Raw genomic sequence first — 23178 nt, 5'->3', positions numbered from 1 at the left:
CATGTTATAGCTAATTTTGGTAGATCGAAGGACCGTACCATGGTCTGAATTCAGTCTGGTCCTTTAGATGTCCCTAAGCTGTGTAGGGATGAACTCCAAATTCCTTGAGCAATACGCTCCTTTTACCCTCGTAAAAAATAATAATAATTCCGAAGCACTAATAAATCGCTCTCACCCAAGTGGCCGAGTGTTCCAGAGTCACGGCCTAGCTAGAAAATATCAGAAGGACCTCGCTGCAAATGGTGGCTTCTTAAAGCGGCAAAGCTACGCGCAAGAAATAGGCCAATTCGGCAGCTCATTTCCTCCGACCCCCGCGTCTGCCGCCGACCACACACCAAACCCTAACCCTACCACCGCCGCCGCCATGGCCGACCCACGGGTGTTCCCATCGGGATCAAACGGCCCGGAAGACCACGCCCCCGGCCGCCGGAAGTACAACCCCTACCAGGACCTCAACATGCCCTACAACTACAAGAACCTCTACGACCTCCCCACCTCGCCGGAGTTCCTCTTCGAGGAGGAGTCCGCGGTGCAGCGCCGATCCTGGGGCGAGAACCTCACGTACTACACGGGCATCGGGTACCTCTCTGGCGCCGTGGGTGGCGCCGCCCTCGGCCTCCGCGACGCCGCCGCCGGCGCGGAGCCCGGGGAGACCGCCAAGATCCGCGCCAACCGCTTGCTCAACGCCTGCGGCAGCTCCGGCCGACGTTACGGCAACAGGCTCGGGGTCATTGGGCTGATGTACGCCGGGATGGAGAGCGGCATGGTCGCGGCGCGCGACCAAGACGACTGGATCAATAGCGTCGCCGCCGGGCTCGGCACCGGCGCACTCTTCCGCGCCGCTAACGGTCCACGGTCTGCCGCCGTCGCGGGCGCCGTCGGCGGGGTCCTTGCTGCCGCCGCCTTGGCCGGGAAGCAGTTTGCGAAGCGATACGTGCAGGCGATATGAATCTCTCCTGTTCACTCAGATCAATTGATCAGATCAGTCAGTCGCCAGTAATGAATTTTTGTTTGTTCTCCAGCTTCTCTGCTCCACTAGAGAATGCATAATATTTATGCTATGTTAGTCGCATTTACACAATCAGAATGCCGAATTTTGGCTTTGTTGCAACGTAATAGCAGGTGGGATGCCAGCATAACCCTCTGATCCAAAATAAGTGTCGTGGTCTTGAACTAACCCAGTTTAAAGCTGGGACGCTTATTATTGTTCGGAGGTGGTACATTTTTCGGGTGTTGCTGAGCAGTAAGAGTTGATCCGAGATTTTGCAACGATTACAGTTGTGAAACATGGTACAGTATTTGGTAACAATGTTATTTAGTTTGATGAGGATAAGAGTGCATTGTGGATTGATCAGGTTTTCATGGCTGTGCCGTGTGTTCACTTGCCTGTCTTCTAATGTTGTTGTGGGGGTTCAGAATTTTGTGAATTTGTTCTGAGTTTAATGGATTGTAGCTATGTCCGTTGTGGGGGTTCAGAATTTTGTGAATTTGTTCTGAGTCTAATGGATTGTAGCTATGTCCACCATGGACACCTATGTTTTTCGGTGACTCATGTTGAGAGCCTGACGAAAAGCATTGTGTTTTGAGCTACCCCAGCTGATCATTTCGAAGATCCCAGCGCTGCATTTGACCCTAAAAGTCCTGTGGTCTTGTGATGAAAACGTTGACACTTAATTCTGCTCCTGCCCCGATTTGAGCTGTCTTAGTTCCCCGGTTTGAGCTGTCTTGTTATACATAAAGAAATGGTTACGGGGCTAGTAACAATAACATGATAATAATGGACAGCCCGCTAAAAAATGGATCCGGCGAGTTCCAAATTTGCACTTCTGGTTTACAGGATTCTTAAAACACAGAATAAGGAAAGTATGGGATTCATCTGTCATGCATGTTGAAATCCTACATGAACTGAAACACATAATGTGTTGTCAAAATTGTTAGGTGTCGTCGCAGGAAAAAACACAGGGATTTTCATGTCAAAGCAAATCTCTATGAGGTTGCCCCAGTGGCAATTTTCCTTCAAAATTGCATACAAAGTAGACAATAGGATAATCCAGCTAGTTCATAATCCTACAAGGCAAACAAGCATCAGAGAAAAAATTATAATGAATAGATCCTCTGAAATTCCTATGCAATCCTTTGAACCAAAGAAGCCGGCCTCAATGATTCACAGGATTACTGAAACACAGGATTGAGGTGACACCATGCCATCTTGAATACTACTTTCTCTGTTCCATAATATAAGATATTATTATATTTGAGAATCCTCCCACAATCCTTTTAAAATCCTTCAAATCAAAGAGACCCTGCTTACAACTTTGGATTTAAAATCCTAGAGAACAGTTGATATTTGACTGTTGTTTTGCCCCCTTTGATGTAATGTACCATTCAATAGTAGAGTTGTGGTTGCCTATTCAAATATGTAAGCTACTTCAGCAAAATTGCTGCATAATTGTACAATCATCGGATTTGATTCAGAAAGCTTTAATGGAGTTTGATTCAAAATGTTCTACTCCCACCGTTCACTATTATAAGCTGTTCTAACTTTTCCCTGAATCAGACGTATATAGACAGATTTTGGTTTGTTTGTGCACTCATTTCAGTTCATATTTTGGTTTGTTTGTTCACCCATTTCAGTTCATATGTACTCCCTCCGTTTCTAAATATAAGACCTTTTAAAAATTTTATTATAAACTACTATATATGGATGTATGTAGTCATATTTTAGGGTGTAGATTCACTCATTTTGTTCATCTAGTCTATAGTAAAATATCTAAAAGATCTTATATTTTGAGACGGAGGGAGTAGTCCATATTGAAATATCCAAAACATCTAATCATAGTGAACACAGGGAGTAATTGTAAAATATATGCTAATCAACACACTTTTTGGAGGCAATCACTAAAACGGCAGAAATTCCTCTGCCTAGGAGAATCCTCACTGGCACCAGGAATAGGGGATACAGGGGCACATGCTGTAGGTTTCATCAAGAGGTTGGATTTAAATACAAGTAGGATCATCCTATTAGCAAATGCAAGAATACGAGGGAAAATACAGATCTGGTACTATGCCAAAGCTCTACTGTGCAGTGTATATATCTCAATACATGCCGAGCCGTGTCCTCTCTCCTGACAAAACTGAATACCGTGAGCGCACCTAACAAAGCAAACTAAACTGGGTTCACGTCTTATTCAGCAGCCCTGCAGACAAGCAGATGAAGTTGGAGACTGTTCCATGCCCGGTTCACGTCAATGGCCGCTGGTGTGTTTTAAGGGTTTAGTGGCTCATCTTCTGCTGTCATCTCTGTGGCCTCTGCAGGAATTTGATCTTGTGGTTAGCAATTCATTAAGTATGCATCTAATTCCAAGACAGAAAATGGCATTTGCTTGCATCAAAAAATAAATGAATGAAGACAACATACTAGTTGCTCTGTGAAGGTCGGACACAAACATCAGCCGCCTCTGCAAAATTGCCGCGATGAAGAGGAAAATAGAACACATGCCGAACATGACAGCGATTGGGAAGGCATTCACCTGCAAAATAATATTCATAGGAAGAGCATTATTCGGATGAGTAATGATACTTTGGCTTGTTTTAGTACAGTAGAATCTATCTTTATTCAGGTACTTGTTCAAAACAAAGTTCATTTTTGTTTTGTTTTGTTATTGCAGTACATTAACAAAAAGGAAAGCTACACTTGGAATTGAGAAGGCTTTGCTGCTTACATTGTAAAGCACCACACATACAAACAGGTTAAGTGGTATGCGGAAGAAATTCATGATAGTGCTTCTCGCCTCCTCGGGGATATATTGAGATCTCATTTTCATGATTGATGGCCAGAATATGCCAACACATGACTCAAATATGCAGAAACCAAGAAGCTGTAGACAGCCTCCAAATGAGATGGAGCTACCTTTCTCCGCGGGAGGTACTATGAACTGTTGAACAGAAATAGATGATTGTAATATTTAGATTGTGCGTATAAGACAAAAACAAAGGAAACAATCAAAGTGGTCATGTGTAGCAGACTTACATTGGTAACAACAGGGAGGAAAAGAGTGAAAGCTGATATCAAGAACACAATCTGCATATAACCTTCGACCTTCATCTTCCGAGCTAAGAGACGAGATGCAATTGAGCTACCCAACATCGAGGAGAGCATGAATGTGGCAAATATGAAGCCATGAGGAATGTCTTCATCATTTGGGCTCAAAGCAGGAGTCCACAAGAAAACAAAAGTGTACATTGAACCCTCAAACAGTGACTGTATGGCTCCGAGCAATGCAATCTTTTCATCTGAAATATTATGAGAATTCCATTAATCATCAACATTAAGTCCAAGACAATTATTATGTCCTTTCTTATGCCACGATAGGCTAAACTTACCAGAAGCAATGGCTTTAGCTGCAACCTTGAACTGGGCCATCAAGTCCTTTCCTTCAGATGCATCTCCATAGTTCTCACCCCACGACGATAAGATGATTGCCATGCCTATTGCTAGGAAGCAAGCAGCAGCATCAAATGGAGCAACAGGGCCAAAACCCAAGTTATCAGCCAGTAGATTTGCAAATAGCCCTGCGACAATGGCAACTAGGCCATTCCCAAGAAATATAGCCTTGGAGAATGTTATCGACAGCCACTGAGGATCAAAACCTCTCTGCACAATCACAAGGTAGATTTGCACACTGTCAGTCAAAAAATCAAGGGTGTCTTACAAGAGGGAAGTCCCCAAACACATTGAAAAAATTGCGCAGTAAGTTAATCACAAAAGGTACAGTGTTTAAGAAAAAATACAACAGCGGATTGTACTAAAGAGGAGACAACAGAGTACTCACGATACTTGTACACATCAATTAGTTTCTAGAACGAATGGCAAATTCTCAGAAGGTTTAACCTGAAAAACTGCTATTTAACATTGCCATGGTTCTCATTCCTGGTGACTCCTGACCATGTGGGAATAGTGGAACACTAGATCTACGCACACAAGGACTAAAACTCAAATAAACATATACAAAGAAACCTGGACTGCTGACAGGATGTGTGCAAGAGAGTTAACCGCTGATAAGAGTTCAACAATCAGACCTCAGATACTAGGGCAGTTAGTAGTATGTTTAGCTGTGCATTGTATTTCAGTGTATCATTACAAGTGCGTTCTCATACATCTTCGATGCAGAGGGCAGGTTCATGAAGCTTCCATTTTCCAAAAACAAGCATCACTATAAATGTGTTCTTACACATATATTTTCAGTTTTATATACCTTGAAGTCATTTTATATACAAGTTGCCGTGTACAGCAGTCAACTCTCCCTGGTCCATTAATATGACCGACACAAATACCAAAATAAGCATTATAATCAAAAGCAACGGTTAAGGGGAATGGAAGGACCATTTTTCAGAATAAAGCTGAAGCAGAAGTATACAACGGACTGAATAAGCACACAGATCTGGGCGAGCTGCTACCTTGTTGTGCTCTGCGACGAGCCACGACTCGAATGCCGAGAAGAGCAGCGATGTTGCAATGCCTCCAAGCACGCGGCCAATCATCAGAATCCTGTACTGCGGGGAGTGCTTCGTGATGCAGCTGAGGATGTAGGTAATGCAGTAGGTGATGCACGCCCTCTTCCTTCCCCTGCGAAGGACGACCCAAACCCTCGTCAGCCACCGGGGAATACCGACGAAATTTTTTACGCAACCCCGCCAAGGAAGGGATGGAGGAGCACGCACTGCTTGTCGGCGAGCGACCCGACGATGGTGCCGAAGAGCATGGAGGAGCCGAAGCCGGCGATGAAGAGGCGGCCGATGTCGCCCTTGTCGAACCCGTACTGGCTGTAGAGGTAGTACACGTAGGGCCCCTGCAGCCAGTCCCCGGCTGCGCCACCGCCACCAGCGCATGATTCAGACGTCAGAAAATCGAGAGAAGACGCAGCATTGCGCCGCCCGAGTTCAGATCTGGGCGAAATTGAGGGAGAGGTGAGGGGTCGGGCGCGTGCGTACACATCATGAGGGAGTAGACGAGGACGTAGTTGTTCTTGAAGGAGTTGAAGGCCGTCGGGGTGGCGACGCGGTCCTTGCCGGACTTGCCGAGCTCCAGCGCCGCCACGACGGCGGCGAGGCCGCCGAAGACGAGGTAGTAGAACACCTCCATGGCGGGGCCTGCCGAGGAGCGGAGGGGATCGCGATTCGGGGGGTGGCGAGTGCGATTGGGGTCGGTTTGTTATAGGGGAATGGATTTTATACGCGCAGCGGCGGGCGTGCCATCTGCGTCGGCGTTAGATTTCGGGGCAGGGGACACTGAGGCTGCGCGTGCCCGACGTTTGGTTGGGTCGCACTCGCTCGGCGGTTCTTTCTTTTATTAGTCCAAACACGCCCAAGTTTGTTAATTAAGCACAATGTTTAAAGAATTAGTCTGATAAAGAATTACTCCCACCGTCACAGTATATTGGGCGTATCTCACAGGACTCTCGGATCTAGATGTTTTTTTATTGATAGCAAAAACTGAAAGGGCCCATGCGTTGCAACGGGAGAAAGAAATACCACACTGCACACGCTCTTAATTTATAAAAAATGTCTATAATTTGAGAATTTATAGTTACGATACAAATAAAGATGGTCTTATCCTACAAAAATGCAGTTCAAAACTTCACAGGTCTTCTATTTTAACACGGCTTGCATGTAGATTTAATACGTACAAAGAATCAATCAAGTGACCTTCAATTTCATCTCTAATCCTGATTTTGTTGACGTGTTCATCCCCAACCCGGATGAGCACCGGTATGAAAGAAAGACGAATAATTACTTATTTATTAAGATTGCACCCTAGATAGTATTTTTATTAAACGTTTAACAGATAAAATAATATCATATTTAAATTCTACATATTTTTCCAATCAAATTCCATGTATAATATGTTAAATTTGGAGTTACGGTTTAAAAGGTATGAGTATTTAAAAAAATATTTAATATATACTACGAGTTTAATGTCATAAACAGTAAGGGCTTTTTTGTAAAATCACCTCGGTGGGTTTTCCGACGGAAGCGATAGCCTCTTTATTATTAGGTAAAGATAGCAAAAACCGAACCAACGACTGTAAAAGCGCCTAATTAATCACAAAACTGACGCATTAGTACCCCCGTCCACTAAACGAACAACTTTCTCGCATGCATTGGTGGAGATGGTTTTCAAAACACCCCAATTAATAGGCTAATTAAGTCATGCGCCTTATTTCCTTCTAATTGTGAAAAATTATCGTTTTAGAGATACGCTCAATATACTGTGATGGAGGGAGTAGCGATACTGGGATTTTAAAATGTATGTGAATTGATAGCTATTACAGCTTGGTATTTATGATGGAATAGTCACAAACTGGTTGGTGAAGAAAAGTTTGAAGATGCACATTAAATTTCAATGGATGCACCCGCCTAAGGCCTTTATCAATGCATCGTTTTTAAGCACATTATCATGGAAGCATTAATAATTTAAGAGGCTACTAGTCCAATGCATTGTTTCTTAGGCTGGTCATAGTGGGGAGTATCATATAGTAGTATCATGCATGTGATATTATTGTATGATACTACCTCCATAATGCATAGTATCATAAACTAGTACTACCTCCGTCACAGTTTAGAAGGCATAGTTAAATTTACGTGCTTTTCCATAACAGACAAGGTTTAGGACACATTGCATTTACTCCTAGCAGCTAATTAGTACTCTATTATACTATTTCTATATGCATGTGTAGTGTGAATGCTATTTTTTAGCCCATCTCACAGTCAATCAATAACCACCTAGGTTCCAGAGAATTTGCATGCATGCCTTCTAAACCGTGACGGAGGGAGTATCATAGATGACCTCATTTATTGACATGCATGACACATAGTAGCATAGCATTTAACATGTTACGGTATCTACCTATGTTACTCTAACTCTCTCTCTCTTCTTTAATTGTCTGCCACATCAAAATGTTTGCTAGTCTCAAGTACATGATACTACCTAAGTTACTCCCACTATGGCCAGCCTTAGGTCTGTGCCAATGCATCATCTCTTATCACGTTATCATAGAAGCATTAATAATTTAAGATATAATCATGACAATCCATTGTTTCTTATGAGTTATATGTACACTTAATAATTTGGAGTAATGGATGCATATGATTGGAATAGAACCGTTTTTTGCCTATGACCACGTGCAAGGGTTGTATGTTAGCTAAGATACAACCTCATCCTCTTTTTTCATTAACTAGTATGCCACGTCGGCAAAATACCTATGAAGTCGCGCTAAGAAACTAGCATTGTCACCGACCTTAGAGGTTGTCTCTAAATTTAATGATTTGGTGTTCATGCATATATGTGATTGGGCTTTTAACCATTTTTACCTATGGTGACGTGCAAATGTTGTATCTTAGCTAAGATACAATCCTACTCTCTCTCATCATTAACTAGTATGACACATCACCAAAACGCATATGAACCCGCGCTAAGAAACCTTTATTGGCACAGGCCTAAGGTAACTAGTAAAACTGGGGATGGAGCAGACCTCCTATAAACTTTGTCAAGTCGAATGTTGATGCATCTTTCGATCGTGATTTGTTGAGGGACACAACTGGGGTTATCCCGAGAGATGATAAAGGAAGATTCATTGTTGGTGGAAACTCGAGGATTGATTGGTGTGCTGATGTATTAACAGCAAAAGCGTTGGCTCTAAGGTTTGGTTTACTCCTAACACAGAAGGTCGGTTGTAATCGCTTTGTCGTTAAGTCGGGCAAGATGGAGGTCATTGACACAATAAAGAACGAAGGACATTCAGCACGAGCGGCGACAACTATATTCGATGATTGCTATTTCATAGCTTGTGACTTTTCTCTAGTTAGGTTCGAACATTGTAATAGTGAAGCAAATAAAGTAGCTTACGAACTTGCTAGAATAGTGAAGTTTTTGGCCACGACAGATTGGTTGGAGGAGCCTACGTGTGATATTGTAGCATTGCTTATTGTCGATGTAACAATTATTAATAATTAATATAGTTGATGTTTATCTCAAAAAAAGCAGAAGGTTTAAAGGGGTTGCTAAGCGATGCCTAGCGAGTTGTTAGATGTGACCCAATCTAATGGCTCGATATATTCCTTTACTTCATAATAGAGATTTGATTGTAGAAACATTTACAACAGAAGTTATGTCATGGATTTATTTTGCAACATATGTCGTGTTGGTGGATTTTCTTTTTGCAGTATAGATTGTGTTTTGGGATATTTTCTACAAGAGAATTCTTGTCGCATGTTTTTTCAACAAAGGATTTGTTGTAGATTTTTTTTGTAATAGAGCTGATGTTGCAAAGCCTTGTCTACATCACCTTTAAATGAATTTCCCTAAAAGGTAGAGGATGGTCCATGAATTAATCCAACTATCAACTAAAAAACCATTGCTGAGCAAACATGTGAACATGCTTAAGGACGTGTGGATCAAGGGCGATCCAATGGCTAAGCGGGTGGCGGAACTCTCCGCGTGATCAATCTTCAGAGCATTAGCATTTCACAAGTTTAAAGGGATACAATTGATGTCTCGAGTTGTAGAAGCCATATAGATGACAGACTGCACTCATGTCCTAGAGCGGGTTTAGCGAGACTATGTGCCTTGAAATTGGAGGACCTACTCTTATAAACTCTCTTGGAAAAGACAATGACTAGGATATGCTTAGGCACGTTTAGGAACTAGGCAATAACCAACTGCCTCGTCTAGGGCCTAAGCGAAACTCTAGGCAGGACAAAAAGAAATGATTTTTTTGTGAAACAGAAAAAAATCTCACCTTAGCTGACACTTGAACTTTCCATAAGTTGGTCCGCGACTTATGTTCCGAGCAAACACGTCAGTTATCTGAATTGTGTGTGAAGACCGATAATATACACAAGATTTCTGCTAATAAGCTGGGTGTGGTGTGCGCAAACGTTTGCTGATGAACACTTGTCTATGACTGTTCAAATCATCACCGTCGTGTTGGTTGGTTTAATCGTTCATGATGTAATTTCCTTTGTGTACAGAACAACAAGATAAGTGCTTGCAAATACAAGATGCATAATCAATGCAATGGTACGCAAGCTTTGTGTGTTTGCGAAAAAACAATACAAGATGCATAACCAAATTAAACTTACAATTACATAACCCACTACCTCAATAAACTACTTACATGCATAATAAAATAGGAGAAACTTCGAAACTGACCCTTCTACAACCAATGATGGCGTGCATCAGCCGGTACCTACAAATAAAGACGCCCTAGTGCAGAAATTAATGGTGTTATACGTGTCGTGCAATCCATGCCAACGCTTCTCACCTCTTCCTCCGTCGGTTTCCCACCACCACCAAGTGGCTAGCTCTATATGAGCCTTGCGACAACACAGCTGAAAGGACGTGCATGTCGCCTAGAGCGGGGGGTGAATATGCGCTTTAAAATAATTACAATTTAGGCTTGAACAAATGCGGAATAAAAGTAACATTTAATTTGTCAAGCACAAAACCCTTAAACAACCAGGCTCACCTATGTGCACCAACAAGTTATGCTAAGCAAGATAAACAACTAAGTGATGGCAAGATATATAACAAGAAACAATATGGCTATCACAAAGTAAAGTGCATAAGTAAAGAGCTCGGGTAAGAGATAATCGAGGCACACTGAGACGATGATGTATCCCTAAGTTCACACCCTTGCGGATGCTAATCTTCGTTTGGAGCAATGTGCAGGCTTAATGCTCTCCAAGATGCCACCAAGGCCACCGTAATCTCCTCACGCCCTTGCACAATGCAAGTTGTCGTGATTCCGCTAAGGGGCCCTTGAGGGCGATCACCGAACCGTACAAACAAGGTTGGGGCAATCTCCACAACTTAATCGGAGGCTCCCAACGACACCACGAAGCTGCACCACAATGGCATATGGCTTCGAGGTGACCTCAAATGCTCGGGGAAATCTCCACAACTTAATTGGAGACCCCGATGCTTTCCCGGAGCTTTACACCACAATGATTGAGCTCCAAGGCACCACCAAGCTTCTACGACGCCAAAGCATCCACGAAGAACAATCTCTAGGGTACCAAGTACCAAAGGGTAATAATCTTCTCAACTTTTCACTTCCACGTATCACCGTGGAGAACCCAAACTGATGTAACTAATGCAATGGAAAGAACACACGAAGTGGTCAAGTCCCTCACACTCAAATCCCTCCACAACAACAAAAGCTATGGAGGAATATGAGACGAAGAACAAGGAGCTCACAAAGAACTCCAAGATCAAGATCCAAGGGGTTCCCCTCACATAGAGGAGAAAGTGATTAGTGGAAATGTGGATCTAGATCTCCTATCTCTTTTCCCTCGGGAACTAGCAAGAATCATTGAAGGGATTGAGAGTTAGCAAGCTCTACAAAGGTCAACAATGGGGGAAGAACATGAGCTCAACGGATAGAAAACCATTAGGGAAGAAGACCCCCTTTTATAGGCATCCCCAAATTGAACCGTTATGCACTCAGTCAGTGCACAAGCGGTAGTACCGCTGGAACGGAAGTTTCAAGGAAAAATGTGCAAACGTCAAAGATCTCGGGGTGGTAGTTCTGTCGGAGCGGTACTACTGCGCGCCCGAGCGGTACTACCACTCCCGTCAAGCAGTACTACCGCTCAAAATGTAAAAAGACCCCGAAGAAGCGAGAGAAAATATTTAAGCGGAAGTAGCAGCGGTAGTACATAACAGAAGTACCACCCAAGCGATACTACCGTGGTACCGAGCGGTACTACCGCGTGTTTAGAGAAAAACAACTCTCATACCGAATTGCCATAACTTTCACATATGAGCTCCGAATTGAGTAAACTCAAGCTTGTTGGATTCAAGATGACAAGAGCTATCCAAACAGCTATCTTAATAACATGCAGTTATGAAAATGCCAATGATATAGAGATGTGAGACCTCTATGAATGAAAAACCGGCAAAAACTTACAACATCGAAAACATCATAGAAGATGCATATGGACTCTGTTTTCGATGAACTCGAGCTTTTCATGAAGATGACCATAAGCTCTAATACTCACAAAGAGAAACACCAAACAAGAACCAAGAAATATGATGCAAAGATGCAAATGGTTTGAGCTCTCAGTGAGCGATACGATCAAGCTAATCACTTGAGAGCCCCCCTTGAGAGTACGACAATCTATCCTAAAATAGAAAGACCTATCAAGGGAAAACCTATACCTTGCACCTAGTTCTCTTGAGCTAGATGATGATGATCTTGGCTTCCTCAAGATGGACCACCTTTCTTGATTGCGTTGGTTTGCTGAAGACTAGTTGATTGCTCTCCCATACTCACTATGGGTGAGCCACTCTTCAGCACATCTTCAGAAGTCCATTGCCACCACAATGGACGACAAGCTTCAAGCATGATATCTTCGTGATGCTCCACTTGAACTTTCACATCGCAATCTTGATGACGATCACCACTTGATCTCATCCTTCATAGGTTGAATGAGATCTTCCTATTGACGCAAACCCATGGAAACACACCTAACCCCACATAGAACTCTCACAAAGACCATGGGTTAGTACACAAAAGTGTTATGGACAATGCTTACCATACCATGGGATCATTTGATACCTCTCGATACATCTTGTACACTTTAAGTGTTGATCATCTTGATTTACTATTTGTCTTAGTCTTGATCAACCTTGTGTCTTTATGACCATTCTTTGGATAATACCTTGAATACCACCTTGGTCATCATATAAACTCCTTGAAACCAACAGATGGACTTCAAGAAGTGCCCATGGGCAAATCCTTCGAATATAACTTAAGTCAACCATTAGTCCATAGGGATTGTCATCAATTACCAAAACCACATACGGACAAATATGCTCTAACAGCAGCGACACTACGCATATCTAGTCCACGCATGTCTTCCATTAATTATTCCAAGCATGCCAGGCAACCAAAGCTCGGAGGTTGATGATGGCCCCTTGCCAGGCAACCAAAGCTCAGAGGTCGACGTCGGCCCCTTGCCAGCCAGCCAAAGCTCAAAGGTCGAGGGCGCTCCCTTGCCAAGAAACCAAAGCTCACAGGTCGACGTCGGCCCCTTGCTAGGCAACCAAAGCTCGCATGTCGATGTCAATAACTCGCTAGGAAACCAAAGCTCGGAGGCCAACAATGACCATGTCCCTTCTTGGATTACATATTCGACAAGGAGAAGGAGCCGGTGGCACTGTCGCCCATCGGCACCGATCTCGACGTGTTGTTCCTTGGGCGCATAGTGGTCTTATTACACGCGTAGTATGAAGAGTTGATTGCCATACACGATGCACAAGATCCAGAGCTGCTCGTCGGCATGATCGACGACCCACCCAGAGAGTCGTCATCATTGGGGCCCTTCAACAGTCTGATGCCCCGTCAAGAATGGCAAAAACCATATGCAATTCATTGATGAACGAGTATATGGGCAATTTCATCAAGCTCGTCGCCCGTCGTGTCATCGTCGATCCTGACTATTATGTGGCTAGGCAAGAGGATGTCCCTCATGAAGTAGATGTTGGGGAATGTTGCATGGGAAACAAAAAATTTCCTACGCACACGAAGACCTATCATGGTGATGATCATCTATGAGAGGGAAATCGGATCCACATACCCTTGTAGATCGCTAAGCGGAAGCGTTAATAAACGCAGTTGATGTAGTGGTACGTCTTCACGATCCATCCCACGAACCGTTCCACGATCCGTCCCATGAACCGTCTCACGATCCGTCCCGATCAAGTGTCGAACGGACGTTACCTCCGCGTTCCGCACACGTACAACTCGATGACGATCTCCGCCTTCTTGATCCAGCAAGAGAGACGTGGATGTAGATGAGTTCCCCGGCAGTGTGACGGTGCTCCGGTGGTGGCGGTAATCTATTCCTGCAGGCCTCCGCCCGAGATCCGTAGAAAACCGATCTAAAGGAAGAACTACGATCTAGAGGAGAGGGCAACACGTGGCAAAGTTGTGTCTCAAAAGCCCTAAACCTCTAGTATATAAAGGAGGAGAGGGCAACACGTGGCCCTAAGCCCTTCGGTATGTTACTTGCCCGAGATTTGATCGTCGGTATCCCTATACCTATTTCAATCTCGTTTCTGGCAAGTCTCTTTACTCGTTCCATAATACAAGATCCCGTGATTAATACATTAGTCACATTGCTTGCAAGGCTTATTTGTGACGTTGTATTACCGAGTGGGCCCCGAGATACCTCTCCGTCATACGGAGTGACAAATCCCAGTCTTGATACATGCTAACTCAACGGACACCTTCGGAGATACCTGTAGAGCACCTTTATAGTCACCGAGTAACGTTGCGACGTTTGATACACACAAGGTATTCCTCCGGTGTTAGTGGGTTACATGATCTCATGGTCATAGGAATGAATACTTGACACGCAGAAAACAATAGCAACAAAATGACACGATCACATGCTACGTTTATAGTTCGGGTCTTGTCCATCACATCATTTCCCAATGATGTGATCCAGTCATCAAGTGACAACACTTGTATATGGTCAGAAAACCTTAACCATCCTTGATCAACTGGCTAGTCAACTAGAGGCTTACTAGGGACCTAGTTTTGTCTATATATCCACACATGCATTTATGTTTTTATTCAATACAATTATAGCATGCATAATAAACGATTATCTTGAAACAGGAAATATAATAATAACTATTTTATCATTGCCTCTAGGGCATATTTCCAACAGTCTCCCACTTGCACTAGAGTCAATAATCTAGTCTCACATCGCTATGCGATTTACATTGGAATGAATCTAACACCCATACAGCTCTGGTGTTGATCATGCTTCACTCATGGAAGATGTTTAGTCAACGGATCTGCAACATTCAGATCCGTGTGCACTTTGCCAATATTTATCTCCTCTCCTTCGACATAGTCGCGGATCAGGTTGAAGCGTCGTTTGATGTGTCTAGTCTTCTTGTGAAACCTTGGTTCTTTGGTTAGAGCAATGACACCAGTGTTGTCACAAAACAGAGTTATTGGATTTAATGCGCTCGGCACAACTCCAAGATCCGTCATGAACTGCTTCATCCAGACACCCTCCTTAGCCGCCTCCGAGGCAGCCATGTACTCTGCTTCACATGTAGAACTGCTACGACGCTTTGCTTGGAACTGCACCAGCTTACCGCACCCCCATTAAGAATAAATACGTATCCGGTTTGAGACTTAGAGTCATCCAGATCAGTGTCAAAGCTTGCATCGACGTAACCCTTTACGACGAGCTCTTTGTCACCTCCATAAACGAGAAACATTTCCTTAGTCCTTTTCAGGTACTTCAGAATATTCTTGACCGCCGCCTAGTGTTCCACTCCTGGATCACTTTGAAACCTGCATGCCATACTTATGGCCAGGCTGACATCCGGTCTTGTGCACATCATTGCATACATGGTAGACCCTACGGCTGAAGCATAGGGGACGGTACTCATCTTTTCTCTATCTTCTGCAGTTACTGGACATTGAGTCTTACTCAACTTTATACCTTGTAACACAGGCATGAACCCTTTCTTGGATTGTTCCATTTTGAACTTCTTCAAAACTTTCTCAAGGTATGTGCTTTGTAAAAGTCCTATGAGGCGTCTCGATCTATCTCTATAGATCTTAATACCTAATATGTAAGCAACTTCTCCTAGGTCTTTCATTGAAAAACATTTGTTCAAGTAATCCTTTACGCTCTCCAAAAACTCCACATTGTTTCCAATCAGCAATATGTCATCCACATATAATATTAGAAACGCTACAGAGCTCCCACTCACTTTCCTATGTATATACAAGATTCTCCAACAACTTGTATAAACCTAAACGCCTTGATCACCTCATCAAAGCGCTTATTCCAACTCTGAGATGCTTGCACCAGTCCATAAATGGATCGCTGGAGCTTGCATACTTCGTTAGCATTCTTTGGATCGACAAAACCTTCGGGTTGCATCATATACAACTCTTCCTTAAGAAACCCATTAAGGAACGCTATTTTGACATCCATCTGCCAGATTTCATAATCGAAAAATGCAGCTATTGCTAACATGATTCGGACGGATTTAAGCATCGCTATGGGTGAGAATGTCTCATCGTAGTCAACTCGTTGAACTTGTGAAAAACCCTTTGCCACAAGTCGAGCTTTATAAACGGTCACATTACCGTCTGTGTCCGTCTTCTTCTTAAAGATCCATTTATTCTGAATAGCCTTGCGACCTTCAGGTAATACTTCCAAAGTCCACACTTTGTATTCATACATAGATCCTATCTTGGATTTCATGGCCTCTAACCATTTGTTGGAATCTGGGCCCACCATTGCTTCTTCATAATTCGCAGGCTCATTGCTGTCTAACAACATGATAGATAAGACATGATTCCTGTACCACTCAGGAGCAGTACGTGATCTTGTCGACCTGCGAGGTCCGATAGTAACTTGATCCGAAGCTTCATGATCATCATCATTAGCTTCCTCCTCAATTGGTGTTGCCTCAACAAAGATTTCCCTCCGCCCTGCGCCACCATCCCGTTGGAGCAGAGGTTCCACAACCTCATCAAGTTCTATCTTCCTCCCACTCAATTCTTTCGAGAGAAACTCTTTATCAAGAAAAGCTTCGTTCTTAGCAACAAACACTTTGCCCTCGGATCTAAGATAGAAGGTGTACCCAACTGTCTCTTTTGGGTAACCTATGAAGACACACTTTTCCGCTTTGGGTTCCAGCTTTTCAGGCTGAAGCTTTTTCACATAAGGATCGCATCCCCAAACTTTAAGAAACGACAACTTTGGCTTCTAGCCATGCCATAGCTCATATGGTGTCGTCTCAACGAATTTTGATGGTGCCCTATTTAAAGTGAATGCATCTGTCTCTAATGCATAGCCCCAAAACGATAATGGCAAATCGGTAAGAGACATCATAGATCGCACCATATCTAACAAAGTACGATTACGACGTTCGGACACACCATTATGCTGTGGTGTTCCAGGAGGTGTCAACTGTAACGATTCCACATTGTCTTAAGTGAGCACCAAACTCGAAACTCAGATATTCGCCCCCTTGATCAGATCGTAGGAACTTGATCTTCTTGCTATGATGATTTTCAACTTCACTCTAAAATTGTTTGAACTTTTCAAATGTTTCAGACTTGTGCTTCATCAAGTAGATATATCCATACCTACTCAAATCATCAGTGAAGGTGAGAAAATAAAGATATCCGCCACACGCCTCCACACTCATTGGTCCACACACATCAGTATGTATGATTTCCAACAAGTCACTTGCACGCTCCATTGTTCCAGAGAACGGAGTCTTATTCATCTTGCCCATGAGGCATGGTTCGCACGTGTCAAGTGATTCAAAATCAAGTGACTCCAAAAGCCCATCAGCATGGAGTTTTTTCATGTGCTTTACACCAATATGACCTAAGCGGCAATGCCACAAAAAAGTGGCGCTATCATTGTTAACTCTACATCTTTTGGTTTCAGTGTTATGGATATGTGTGTCATCACAATCAAGATTCAATATGAACAAACCCCTCACATTGGGTGCATGACCATAAAAGATATTACTCATAAAAATAGAACAACCATTATTCTCTGACTTAAATGAGTAACCGTCTCGCAATAAACAAGATCCACATATAATGTTCATGCTTAACGCAGGCACTAAATAACAATTATTTAAGTTCATAACTAATCCTGATGGTAACTGAAGTGAGACCGTGCCGGCGGTGATTGCATCAACCTTGGAACCATTTCCCACGCGCATCGTCACTTCATCCTTCGCCAGCCTTCGTTTATTCCGCAGTTCCTGCTTTGAGTTGCAAATGTGAGCAACAGAACCGGTATCAAATACCCAGGCACTACTACGAGAGTTGGTTAGGTCCACATCAATAACATGTATATCACATATACCTGGTTTGGCGTTGGCCTCCTTCTTATCAGCCAAATACTTAGGACAGTTGCGCTTCCAGTGACCCATCCCCTTGCAATAATAGCACTTAGTTTCTGGCTTGGGTCCAGCCTTGGGTTTCTTCGTCGGAGGGGCAACAGTTTTGCCGCTCTTCTTGGAGTTACCATTCTTGCCTTTGCCGTTTCTCTTGTAACCAGTGGTCTTATTGAGCATCAACACTTGATGTTCTTTCCGGATTTCTGACTCCGTGACTTTCAGCATCGCAAATAACTCGTCGGGTGACTTATTCATCCCTTGCATATTATAGTTCAACACAAAGATCTTGTAGCTAGGTGGCAGTGATTGAAGAATTATGTCAGCGGTAGCCTCTTGCGGGAGTTCAATCCCCAGCTCAGCTAGACGGTTTGAGTACCCAGACATTTTGAGCACATGTTCACTGACACACGAATTCTCCTCCATTTTGCAAGCATAGAATTTATCGGAGGTCTCATACCTCTCGATCCAGACATTCTTCTCAAAGATAAACTTCAACTTCTGGAACATCTCATATGCTCCATGACGTTCAAAGCATCGTTGAAGTTCCGGTTCTAAGCCATACAAGAATCCATATTGAACTACTGAGTAGTCCTCCTTACGCGCTTGCCAAACGTTCAAAACATCTTGATCAGCCGTATCGGGTGGTTCATCTCCTAGCGCTGCATCAATGACGTAATTCTTTTTCCTAGCTTGTAGGATAAGCCTCAGATTACGAGCCTAGTCTACAAAGTTGCTACCATCATCTTTCAGCTTAGCTTTCTCTAGGAACGTACTGAAATTTAGGGTTGCTACTGCTCGAGCCATTGATCTACAACATAAAATATTGCAAAGTGTACTTAGACTGTGTTCAAAACAATTAGAGTTTAGCTATTCATATTACTAATAAACTCCCACTCAAATAGACATCCCTCTAGTTACTTGAGTGTGGCATGATCCAAACTCACTGACTCAAGTCCGATCATCATGTGAGTTGAGTGTAGTTTCAGTGGTAAACATCTCTATGTTAATCATATCTACCATACGATTCATGATCGACCTTTCGGTCTCTTGTGTTCCGAGGCCAGGTCTGTACATGCTAGGCTCGTCAAGTTTAACCCGAGTGTTCCACGCGTGCAACTGTTTTGCACCTGTTGTATGTGAGCGTTGAGTCTATCACACCCGACCATCACGTGGTGTCTCGAAACAAAGAACTGTCGCAATGGTGCACAGTTAGGGAGAACACAATTTTATCTTGAAATTTTAGTGAGGGATCACCTTATAATGCTACCGTCATTCTAAGCAAGATAAGGTGCATAAAAGGATTAACATCACATGCAATTCATAAGTGACATGATATGGCCATGATCTTGTGCTTCTTGATTTCCATCACCAAAGCACCGACATGATCTTCATCATCACCGGCGCCACACCATGATCTCCATCATCGTGCCGCCATCGAGGTTGTCGTGCTATCTATGCTATCACTACTAAAGCTACAACCTAGCAATATAGTAAACGCATCTGCAAGCACAAACGTTAGTTTAAAGACAACCCTATGGCTCCTGTCGGTTGCCGTAGCATCGACGTGCAAGTCAATGTTTAACTATTACAACATGATCATCTCATACATCCAATATATCACATCACATGCATACCCTGCAAAATCAAGTTAGACGTCCTCTAATTTGTTGTTGCATGTTTTACGTGGCTGCTATGGGTATCTAGTATGATCGCATCTTACTTACGCAAAGCCACAACGCTGATATGCAAATTGCTATTTAACCTTTCTCCAAGGACTGCCTCGGTCAAATCGGATTCAACTAAAGTTGAAGAAAAAGACACCCGCCGGTCATCTTTATGCAACAGTTGCATGTTAGTTGATGAAACCGGTCTCTCGTAAGCGTACGAGTAAGGTTGGTCCGGGCCGCTTCAGTCCAACAATACCGCCGAATCGAGAAAATACTAAGGAGGGCAGCAAATCGAACATTAATGCCCAAAAAACTTTTGTGTTCTACTCGAGATTACATCTACGCATGAACCTAGCTATGATACCACAGTTGGGGAACGTTGCATGGGAAACAAAAAATTTCCTACGCACACAAAGTCCTATCATGGTGATGTTCATCTACGAGAGGCAGATCAGATCCACATACCCTTGTAGATCGCTAAGCGGGAAGCGTTAAGAAACGCGGTTGATGTAGTGGAACAACTTCGTGATTCAAATCATCGTCGTCCCACGATCCGTCCCGATCTAGCACCGAACGGACGGCACCTCCGCGTTCAGCACACGTACAGCTCGATGACGATCTCCGCCTTCTTGATCCAGCAAGAGAGACAGTAAGTAGATGAGTTCTCCGGCAGCGTGATGGCGCACCGGTGATGGTGATGATCTATTCCAGCACGGCTCCGCCCGAGCTCCGCAGAAAACCGATCTAAAGGAAGAACTACGAAGTAGAGGTTTAGGGTTGCACATGGAAAAGTTGTGTCTCAAAAAGCCCTAAACCTCAAGTATATATAGGAGGAGCCAAGGGGTGGGGATTTCCCTAGGGCACCAGCCGAGAGGGAGGAGGGATCCTCCTCCAAGTCGGTTTGGAGGGAGGAGTCCCTTCCTTCCTTCCCACCTCCTTTTTTTTCTCCTTTGATTTTTTTATCTTAGCCGAAATAGTCCTATTAGGCTGGCCTCACCAGACCACCAAGGGCTGGTGCGCCATCCATGGGCTATTAGGTTCTCTCCCGGGTGGGTGCCCCCTCCAGGTAAAAACCCGGAACCCATTCGTCACTCCCGGTACACTGCCGGTAATGCCCGAAATCTTTTCGGAAGCCAAATGAAACAATCCTATATATCAATCTTCGTTTCCGGACCATTCTGGAAACCCTTGTGATGTCTGTGATCTCATCCGGGACTCCGAACAAACCTTCCATCACCAACACCTATAACTCAACTATACCGAAACGTCACCGAATCTTAAGTTTGCAGACCGTGCGGGTTCGAGAACTATGCAGACATGACATGAGACACTCCCCGATCAATATCCAACAGCGGGACCTGGATGTCCATATTGGATCCTTCATATTCTACGAAGCTCTTATCGGTTGAACCTCTATGCCAAGGATTCATATAATCCTGTATACCATTCCCTTTGTCCTTCGGTATGTTACTTGCCCGAGATTTGATCGTCGGTATCCCTATACCTATTTCAATCCCGTTACCGGCAAGTTACTTTACTCGTTCCATAATACAAGATGTCATGATTAACACTTTAGTCACATTGCTTGCAAGGCTTATTTGTGATGTTGTATTACCGAGTGGGCCCCGAGATACCTCTCCGTCATACGGAGTGACAAATCCCAGTCTTGATCCATTCTAACTCAACAGACACCTTCTCAGATACCTATAGAGCACCTTTATAGTCACCGAGTAACGTTGCAACGTTTGATACACCCAAGGTATTCCTCCGATGTCAGTGAGTTACATGATCTCATGGTCATAGGAATGAATACTTAACACGTAGAAAACAATAGCAACAAAATGACACGATCACATGCTACGTTTATAGTTTGGGTCTTGTCCATCACATCATTCTCCCAATGATGTGATCCAGTCATCAAGTGACAACACTTGTATATGGTGAGAAAACCTTAACCATCCTTGATCAACTGGCTAGTCAACTAGAGGCTTACTAGGGACATAGTTTTGTCTATATATCCACACATGCATTTATGTTTTCATTCAATACAATTATAGCATGGATAATAAACGATTATCTTGAAACAGGAAATATAATAATAACTATTTTATAATTGCCTCTAGGGCATATTTCCAACAAGACCGTCTTCACAAGGCCTCCAACGCTTCCTTTTAAGCATGTTTTATTATAACTGTATGGAAATGTCGCATATCGACCTTTTGGTAGGAATTAGTTAATTAGGTTAATTAAATGAAAATCCATGCTATGTCGATGCACAAAGCATGCTCTGTCCTCCTTAATTGTTGTGCCATGTCATTTTTTACTTATGTGGCATGCTTAACACCTGTACATCATGGAGCACTAGGAAGGCATCACTTCTTGTCAACCGTCACCTGACACCCGTAGGAGGAACACTCGCCCATCCATCGGGCACGATGAGGATGTGTGGACCGCGTGTGATAGTGGGTAGACACATACACACATCCTAGAACGCGGACCCATGTACGCCATCCCGCACGGTTTCTAAAAAACTTAAAGCGTTTCGGGCTTGGGAATCAAAATCATCAACAAATTTTGAGCTTGTTTCATCTCATATTCCAAATTACCATGGTTTAATTTATTACAAATCAATTAAAACCTACCATACCTAAAGGTCTTCGCGCTTAGCATAGTAGGCTATAAAAACACCTACTAAAAAATTACCACGCATTCTTCTCCCCATCACCAAAAAATAGGCATTTCTTGTTAGTCGTTCCTTCTTCCAGCCATGGCATGTAGGAGGGGGGGGGGTTCTCGGTCGATATATAACCAGGGAAGAAAGACCTAGGCTGCAGAAGCAACCGAGAGGTCCCGCTGCTGTGGCGAGGAAGTCTCAGAGAGCTCCAGCCATGCCGCGTTTGTTGCATCAGAGATGTTCGATGGCGCCATGGATGCCTCAGAAGATGTTTCGTGGAGAGGCGAGGGCTCTCAAAATCACAAGTGCATTGGCCTCGCAGGCAAACTGGACGAGATGGTAGTGCTGTATTTCTCAGCCACCGACGACATGCACGTTGAGCTCGATAAGAAGGAAGAGGTGATCGATGCCTTGGTGAAGCTGATGGAGTAGAGCAATGCCTCGCTCAACAAGGCGGTCGACTTCATCAGGAAACTTACGGGAGAGAAGGCAGAGCTTCGCAACGAGTGCGACGAGCAGGAGGAGCAGACCGCCGCCTGGAAGAAGATGCTCGAGGAGAAAAGTGTCTCGAAGGGGAGGCTGAAAGTCCTCGCTGAGGAACTTTTGGAAGACTTGGCGAAGCTCCACGTCAAGCGTGAGGAGCTTGTGAAGTAATATGTGGCACGTGTCAAGGAACTTCATGCGTACGTGAAGGAGAGCATCAACGCTCTCCACCAAAAATCCTGCACCATGGCCATAATGCGGAAGATGGTCAAAGAGAGGCACGAGGAGATCGAGGTCATAGAGGCGATGAAGAAGGAGATTGAGGAACTCCGCGCCCAGCAATCCATCAAGAGATAGATAGCAGCGACCCACATCATTGCCTGTGT

General features: G+C 43.7%; 2 protein-coding genes across 2 annotated transcripts; one reads left to right on the top strand and one right to left on the bottom strand.

Annotated features, from left to right (window-relative positions):
- Window positions 1-238: 238 nt before the first annotated feature.
- On the top strand, window positions 239-1327 carry LOC123434836 (mitochondrial import inner membrane translocase subunit TIM23-1-like). The gene has a single exon (XM_045115537.1). It carries the CDS (start codon window positions 365-367, stop codon window positions 947-949), a length of 585 nt encoding a protein of 194 aa, XP_044971472.1. The 5' UTR covers window positions 239-364; the 3' UTR covers window positions 950-1327.
- Window positions 1328-2882: 1555 nt separating this feature from the next.
- Window positions 2883-6317, bottom strand: LOC123434820 (molybdate-anion transporter-like). Its single transcript, XM_045115536.1, has 8 exons — window positions 5992-6317; window positions 5722-5866; window positions 5458-5626; window positions 4384-4654; window positions 4031-4293; window positions 3723-3935; window positions 3419-3530; window positions 2883-3309 (listed from the first exon to the last, which is right to left on the bottom strand). The coding sequence occupies exons 1-8, from the start codon at window positions 6140-6142 to the stop codon at window positions 3266-3268; spliced, it is 1368 nt and encodes a 455-aa protein (XP_044971471.1). The 5' UTR covers window positions 6143-6317; the 3' UTR covers window positions 2883-3265.
- Between the last annotated feature and the right edge of the window lie 16861 nt (window positions 6318-23178).

This window comes from Hordeum vulgare, chromosome 1H, assembly GCF_904849725.1.
Source record: "Hordeum vulgare subsp. vulgare chromosome 1H, MorexV3_pseudomolecules_assembly, whole genome shotgun sequence".
In the NCBI taxonomy this organism is placed as follows: Eukaryota; Viridiplantae; Streptophyta; class Magnoliopsida; order Poales; family Poaceae; genus Hordeum; species Hordeum vulgare.
Note: the sequence above shows the minus strand (reverse complement) of the source record. Positions and strands in the feature narration are given on the sequence as shown.

Excerpts from the sequence above, each read along its gene's own strand:
- LOC123434820 (XM_045115536.1), bottom strand. The coding sequence starts at position 6,142 with ATGGAGGTGTTCTACTACCTCGTCTTCGGCGGCCTCGCCGCCGTCGTG. Across the intron at positions 5,627-5,721 it reads GGGTCGCTCGCCGACAAGCA|GGGAAGGAAGAGGGCGTGCA; the intron begins GTGCGTGCTCCT and ends CGTCCTTCGCAG. Across the intron at positions 3,531-3,722 it reads TATGTGTGGTGCTTTACAAT|GTGAATGCCTTCCCAATCGC; the intron begins GTAAGCAGCAAA and ends ATTATTTTGCAG.
- LOC123434836 (XM_045115537.1), top strand. The coding sequence starts at position 365 with ATGGCCGACCCACGGGTGTTCCCATCGGGATCAAACGGCCCGGAAGAC.